General features: G+C 54.6%; 1 protein-coding gene across 1 annotated transcript; it reads left to right on the top strand.

The window, feature by feature from the left end:
* Positions 1–4303: 4303 nt before the first annotated feature.
* On the top strand, positions 4304–5635 carry ZNF579 (zinc finger protein 579). Its single transcript, XM_015419531.1, has one exon. The coding sequence runs from the start codon at positions 4304–4306 to the stop codon at positions 5633–5635; it is 1332 nt and encodes a 443-aa protein (XP_015275017.1).
* Positions 5636–7590: the final 1955 nt, after the last annotated feature.

The following is a 7590-nucleotide window of genomic DNA, read 5'->3' as shown; positions in this document are numbered from 1 at the left end:
ATGCAGTGTGTGCCATTGTGCGGAAGTACCAACCTCCTGTATGCAGTGTTCCCTCTAAGCTGAGTTAGTGTGAGCTAGCTCACAGTTTTTCAGCCTTCGGCTCACACATTTTTTGTCTTAGCTCGAGAAGGGATGGCTCCAGAGCAAGCTAATTTATGCACTAGCCATATTGCTTGCTCACACCTTTAATGCCCGTAGCTCACAAAGTAGAATTTTTGCTCACAAGACCCCACAGCTTAGCGGGAACATTGCCTGTATGCATGGATAGACTGTATCCCCCCCCTCCTTAATCTTAAAGGTTCGCAAGGCAAGGTGTGTGTGTGTGTGTGTGTGTGTGTGTGTGTGAGGAGTTGCTTTGTGAGTGTATCTGTCAACCTGGGGTGCATCCTGATTTTATTTACATACACTCCATCCACCCACCCACCCACCCACTGCCCTCAAAGCATTGCTCACATACCAAAGGCAAAAGACCAGGTAAAAAACAATCAAACACAATCTCTACAGTTCATATACAAAACCAGCACCAAGCCTGGCCGAATGCATGCCAGCTACCTCGTAAAGCTGAGGCTCTCAGCCTTTTGACCCTGTGGGCACCTCTGGGATTCTGCCACAGGATGGTGAGTGCAATGACAAAATGGCTGCTGCAGGAGGCGGAGTCCCGTAAACAGAGGCAGCCCAAGTGCAGGGGAGTGTGGTGGTAACTAAAAAGCACACACTGGGAAGAGGGATGAGGGAGAATAAAACAAAAGGTGGTGGCAGCTGCATCTGAAGCAAGGTTATTTTAATCTGCGCGGCCAATCAGATCTTCAGGGGCAAATCAGAAGCCCCGCTGGGCAAACGCCCCACCCACTTGCTAAAAACACTTGGCGGGCGCCAAGAAAGATCCTGGTGGGCCCCCAAGGCACTCATGGGCATCCTGTCGGAGACCCCTGGCTGTCCTAAAGGTCACCTTACCGCCCAGAGTTTTGTTTGTGGAATAGCGGCAGGGAGGAGAGCCAAACCAACAGCCAGCAGAAGGGCATTCCAGAGCGCCGGGCCGCCACTGAAAAGGCTCTGCTTCTTGTACATCCCAAACTGGCATCTACGCGCACGAAATGTTATTTAGAGCAGGACTTACTGGAACGTCCTGTGAAGGGGGCCGCTGTGAGCCTGCCGAGGGCACCCGGGTGGGGAAGAATAAGCTCGCCCGGTGGCGTTTCCCTGCTGCGCGGCTGTCGGGGAAGGGCGGGCGAGGGCCGCGCGCGTCGCGTAAGGCTGCTCCGGGTGCCAGCCGGGGGCTTTGGCGCACACGCGAGGGTGTCCCGGCGGGCTTCGCCAGTGCTGCCCACGGCGGCGCCCGCAGCCTGCCGGGAGCGGAGGGGTGGGCTGGGCTGGGGGGTGCCTGTGGGTGTCTTGCAGGAGGACGACGTATCTGGCGCCACTGGATGCCGCCACCCTCGCCGCTCGCTCGCTCGCCCAGCCCCGGCGCCTCCCCCTCCGGGCGGCGGCGGCAGCGGCTGCGGAACCAGGTACTGCGAGGGGGACCTCGGCGAGGAAACCGGCCGCGCGGGGTTGGGGGTCGTGGGGGGGGATTAGGAGGTGCGCGTCTTCGGCGGAGGGGGCGGAGGGCTGCCTTTCCCCCGGCTGCGAACAAAGCCCGGAGAAGAGCGGGGCGGGGGAAGGGGGAGCGCCGGGGAGAGGCGCCCCCAGGTGGCACCGGGCTCCCGCAGAGAGATCCCTTCCGGGCGGCCCTTCCTGTTTCAGGCTGAGTCGCGCTGGTCGGGGGTTGGCGAGCCTGTCTCTCCATCCTGGCTGGGATTGTATCTCAACGCACCCCCACCCCAGTCCCTCCCACCCTTTGGGAGAAGGTCGGGTGACCCTTGGGTGCCGGGGAACCGAGGGATCCCGAAAGAAGTCCTGGGGCGCTATAAACACCCACAGCTTTAGGCAGGACAGCCTCAGAGGGCTTGCAGAAGCCAGGTGTGCATGGTGGTGGTGGGACCACATTTCCCTCTTTCTGCCTTTGGGTTCCTCTCTCTGTGTGTGGGGGTGGCTGTGTCAGCACAGGCATCTCAGGCACCGAAGCTGGAACCCACAGAAGCGGTGGGCCAGAACAAGTCCTGTTCCAGCGCCATCCTGAACAGAGTCAGGCCCTTCGAAAGCCCCTTTGGAGCCAGCTGGTTCAGAAGAGGCGTTCCTCTGCTAGTTTTTCAGAGGCCACGGGGCTCCCCTTTTGGACAGGCTCCAACAGATTAGCTCATCTCCAGAATCTGAGCCACCATCCCAAACCCACCAGACCCCGGTCCTTTGTTAGATCATCCTGAGGCCTCCTCCTAGGGTCTCAGCCACCAGTCCTTCCCTGCCCTTTAACCACAGGCCCGCTCGGGTGTCCCCCTTTCTCCCTAAACAGATTCCTCACTTACTGTGTAGAGAGGATAGGGGCCTGGGATTTCAGCTGTTGGCCCCAGAAACCACCAAGGTCTACACCAAACTGCATCTGTCTCCCTCCCTTTCCTCTCCTCCCTCCCCTTGTTATTTCTTCCTTTCCCCCTTTTGAATGTAAGTTCCTTGGGGACAGAGACCTCTCTGTTTTGTCTAAAGCCCAGTATATGATTCTGTATGTATTAACGGACAAGGGTGATAATTCCAGTGAGCCCCCAAAAAGTTTGATTTCCAATCTCCTTGGAATCCCAGAAGTTCTGGCTCCCAGTCTTCCTGTTTAAAATTTATTTTCTAACCACACAGAATGCCCCTGCTTCACCGTCAGCATGAAGAGGCCTGATTCCGTTCTGTGGCAGCAGAGTTTATCTTTAGGAGAGTGAGTGAGCAGGGAGACCAAATGCCTTTAAAAAGTTGTGCTTAGAGATTAACAGGGAGACCATGTCTCTCGCTCTAGAATGGAACTAGGGGTTCTAGTATTGAAAAGGTAAAGGTAAAGGTTCCCTTGCTCGAAAGCCAGTTGAGTCCGACTCTAGGGTTGCGGTGCTCATCTCCGTTTCAAAGCCGAAGAGCCAGTGCTGTCCGAAGACGTTTCCGTGGCCATGTGGCCGGCGTGACTAAACACCAAGGCGCACGGAACGCTGTTTCCTTCCCACCGAAGTGGTCCCTATTTATCTCCTTGCAATTTCTTGCTTTCGAACTGCTAGGTTGGCAGGAGCTGGAACTAGAGACGGGAGCTCACTCCGTCATGCGGCAACCCGGGTCTCGAACTGCTGAACTACTGACCTTCCACAGTATTGAAAAGAGCACTTTAAAAGAAGGGAAAGGTCCTTTGGACTGGGGAAGCAGGACAAGTCCATGGCGCATTGGTTCCGAAGGGACACCATGGACACAAAAGGGATACCCTTTGTATGTGAACTCCTCCAAAAGATGCTTGAATGTGGTAGCTGCCATTTGTACATGGACAGTTACAGCAAATAAATCCATGGAACTGGATTGTTCATAGTTTTCTCCAACCTGCATGCCATCTTATTTGCCTGTCAGTAGCTTGGGGGAGGGGAATCAACTCTCTTGCATTATAAAATCTTTCCTGCCTGGTCATCTAAAGGCAAGTGAGACTCTCCCCAGTCAACTAGGGGAACGGGCTATTTGTAAGACAGAATTATAAGAGCCTCAGAGGCATGGAGTGCTTTTTTCTTTTTTCTTTTTGGTAAGCAAGCTCCGTATGCCTGTATAGCAAGTCTAAGTTTAAAGAAAAGAAAAATGCAGTGCATAGTAACGTTGGCCCCATAAAAAAAGAAATGCAGAGCGAGAGTTGAACGGGAAAGGAAGGCTTAAATTCACAGGGTGGCCCCTACCATAATGAAGTGCCAGTCCAAAGGAGGTCTTGTATTAAGACTTGAGAAAGTCTGGCCCTGATCTGGATACCCCAGGCAAGCCCGACCTCATCAGATCTCAGAAGCTAAGCAGGGCCGACCCTGGCAAGTACTTGGGTGGGAGACCCCCAAGGAACACCAGGGCCGGGATGGAGAGGCAGGCTATCAAGCCACTTCTCTGTATGTCCTCCATGTCCCAGTAGGGGTCGCCAGAGATTGCTATGACTTCCAGACATGGGCTCACAGACACACGAAAACACACGCAAAAATGCAAAAATACCCCCCCAAAGAACACAATTTTTAAAAAAAGACTTCAGAAAGTCTGAGTGCAACAAAATGAACCAAATACCACCCATGTTTCCCCCCCTGCCCTTGAAATCTCTCCCCCCCCCCAACACATTTTGAGGAATAGTTCCACAAAAGTCAGAAGCTGGCATTCTGCATTTTTGAACATTATATAATCACTATAGCTTAATGGTCTCGCCTTTCTCTTACACAGGGGATAACTCATGGAGTCTCCTAAGCTGCCGGACTCCCCGGAGCCGAACGCTTTGCTGACGCCCCCCAAGCCTGCCACACTTGAAACTCGCCAGCATCCCGCTCACCGTTGCCCGGCTTGTCACAAAGCCTTTGTTTCTGCAGCCGCCGTGCGCGATCACCATTGCCAAGCCGAGAGCAAGAGCCAGAATTCCTGTCCCGTCTGCGGGAAAGTGTTCAAGTTCGCTTACTACCTAGCACGCCACCGTCTGACCCACGGCAGGCAAAAACCCTTCCGGTGCAAACTTTGCCATAAAACCTTCAGCCGCTCGGCGCATCTGGCCCGCCACAAATGCCCCCAAGCCGCCAGTCATTCTCCAGGGGGCACCGGCAGCTCCCAGCCCTTACAAGAGCCAGGGAAATTCCTCCCGCAGCAGGAAGCGCACGAGAATAAGGGAGCAGCAGCGCGGATCTCGGCCTCCCCCAATCAAAAGCGGGTGCTCCTGCAGGAAGATTGGACTTTGCTGTGCCTCGCTTGCAACGAGGCGTTTGAGACGAAGGGCGAGCTGAAGGCCCACAAGTGTTTCAAAGAGGCGGCAGGCCAAGATGACCCAGACGATCCAGAAGGGCCCAAGCAGCACCAGTGCGGCGTGTGCCACAAGAACTTTGCCCGCCCGTGGTCGTTGTCGCGGCACTACGTGGTCCATACCGGTGAGAAGCCCTTCTCTTGCCCTGAGTGTGGCATGGCCTTCCGCCTCGCCTCCTACCTCAGGCAGCACAGCCGGATGCACGCGGTCAGTGGGGACTGCCCTCTGCTCGGTCAGGCCGACCCCCAGGAAGCAGAAGCGGCGCCCCCCGTGGTCCCTTCCTCTCCCCCGGGGCCGCCCCCCAAGAAGGCCTACGAATGCAGCGTGTGCTGTAAACCCTTCAAGAGCAAATACGACCTGGCCACGCACTTCCTCATCCACACGGGCGCCCTGCCTTTTCAATGCGGCCGCTGCGGGAAACGCTTCCGCCGCCTCTCCCACCTCAAGCAGCACGATGTGACCCACACGGCCGCCCGCCCCTTCCAGTGCGTCATGTGCCAGAAAGAGTTCAAGCGCCTGGCTGACTTGGCTCGCCACCGGCAAGTCCACGAGGGAGACAAGCCACACCAGTGCGGGGTCTGCCACAAGTTTTTCTCCCGCTCCTACAGCCTCCTGAGACACCAGCGAGGCCACTTGCCAGAAATGGCCGCCGTCACCCGTCCCGAAGACTACCTCAGCAGTTCCTGCTTCGACAGCCAGGATCACTCGGCCTTCCTGACCCACCAGGAGGGGGAGGATGAAGATGAGGGGGAGGACGGGGTGGGAAGCTCCACGTAGCTTGTGACGGGGCCAGGAACTGGGGCATGGTGCGAGGTGGCCGCCTCAACTTGGCAGAAGGAAGGCGGCAAGAAACTGACAAGGCCAACCAAGCGAACGGATGATTCCGGACAAACAGCACCCCATCTGGGGATTGCCGTGCGTGTCAGTTACAGGGAAATAAATACGTGTAATTGCAGATTGACTCTGTAGATAAGACAGATGCAGTGCCCCCGATGGAATTGCAAATACCTGAACAAAACAATTTGGGATCTATTGCACTGCGTAAAAATGAAAACACAAGCTGACAGAGCACTATCCGACTTCAACTCAGCTCCATGATGACTGTCAGGCTATGGCGGAGACGCGCCTGCTTCAAGTGCCGCTTTAGAGGGCAAGGGGGTTAAAGCATCGGTGGTGTTTTGCAGGGTTAAAGTATTGGACTGTGATCTGGGAGGCCCAGGTTTGAATTCCCCCCTTGTTGTGGAAGCCCACTGGCTGACTGGGGGGGGGGGGGGAGCTAGTCTTTCTCTCTCCCCTACCCCACACGGTCGTTGTTAGGATAAGATGATACTGAGAATGATATTGTGAGGGCGCTTTAGATCTCCACTACGGAACGATCAGGGTCAATGTTCCCTCTAAGCTGTGGAGTCTTGTGAGCAGAAATTCTACTTTGTGAGCTGCTGGCATTAAAGTTGTGAGCAAACGATTTGGCCACTGCATAAATTAGTTTGTTCTGGAGCCCTCCTTCCTGAGCTAAGGCAAAAATGTGTGAGCCAGAGGCTAAAAAACTGTGAGCTAGCTCACACTAACTCAGCTTAGAGGGAACACTGATCAGGGTATCCATTTCCAACTAAATAAACTGATGGATTTGGAGCAGATTGATGGTGTTGTTCTAAGTACAGTTTCTTCCCTTTAAGTCCACCAAAGTCATTGAAGGTTAGAAACCGTTCATGTGGGTTGTTGCTGTATGATTGGGATTGTGTTTGGACTTTATGGTGGGTTCCTGTCCTATTTTAAAATTGCAGTTTTCCATCTACAGATTATGGTGACGTAGGGCCCTGACAGTGTGAAAGGTTAGAAAAAGAGTCCCCAACGTGGTGCCCCCCCACACACACCTTTCCTGGTATTTTTAGGAAGTGGGTGGGGCCAGGTGGGGTTTTTGCCCAGCAAGGCTTCCCATTGAGCACTGGAGATCTGATTGGCTGTGCAGATTTCAAAAAACTGGGCTTTGGCAGTAGCTGCCCACATAGCGCCAGGATTTGCCCTGTTGGACTGTAGGTGAGCCTCCTCAGCAGCCACATTGTGGCTGGTTCCCCCTCCTGCGGCAGCCATTTTGTGACTGTACCGATCACACTGTCAAAATTCCAAAGGTGACCCCAGGCTCAAAAAGGTTGGGGACCCCTTAATTAGAAGAACTTTAAGGGGGGATTGTGGAGCAGCAGTCCCCCACATAAGGATGCCAGCCTCCAGGTGGGACCTGGGGATCCCCCGGAATTACAGCTCCTCTCCAGACTACAGAGATCAGCTCCCCTGGAGAAAATGGATGCTTTGGCGGGGGGGACTCTGTGGCCTTGTACCCCACTGAGATCCCTGTCCTCCTCAGGCTCCATCCCCAAATCTCCAGGAATTTCCCAACCTGGAGCTGGCAACCCTAACCCCCACCTCATACCTTGGAGGCATTCCAGTTGTTTCCAAGGGGTGCTTTTTATCTGAACTCTTTTGTGGGGAGCACTCCCCCACAATAAAGGAACATGGTTGCTGCCAAAATAACGGAGAAAGTAGCCCTACAAGGTGCCAGTACTAATGCAGGATTTGCTTCTTCTCTTTCTTTGCCTCTATAGCTGGTGCTGATTTTAGTCAGGGAATCCCCCGGTCCACACTCAGACTATCTTGTCAACTGGAGACAAGGCCAGCGCAATGTAGTGGTTGGACTAGAATCGGAGAAAACAGAGTTCCCTGCCCAGCCATAAAGC

This window comes from Gekko japonicus, unplaced genomic scaffold (genome assembly GCF_001447785.1).
Source record: "Gekko japonicus isolate JY-2015 unplaced genomic scaffold, Gekko_japonicus_V1.1 scaffold923, whole genome shotgun sequence".
Classification (NCBI taxonomy): Eukaryota; Metazoa; Chordata; class Lepidosauria; order Squamata; family Gekkonidae; genus Gekko; species Gekko japonicus.
The sequence above is the reverse complement of the archived record's forward strand: the minus strand, read 5'-3'. Positions and strand labels throughout refer to the sequence as shown.

Coding starts and splice junctions, on each gene's coding strand:
- ZNF579 (XM_015419531.1), top strand. CDS start 4,304: ATGGAGTCTCCTAAGCTGCCGGACTCCCCGGAGCCGAACGCTTTGCTG.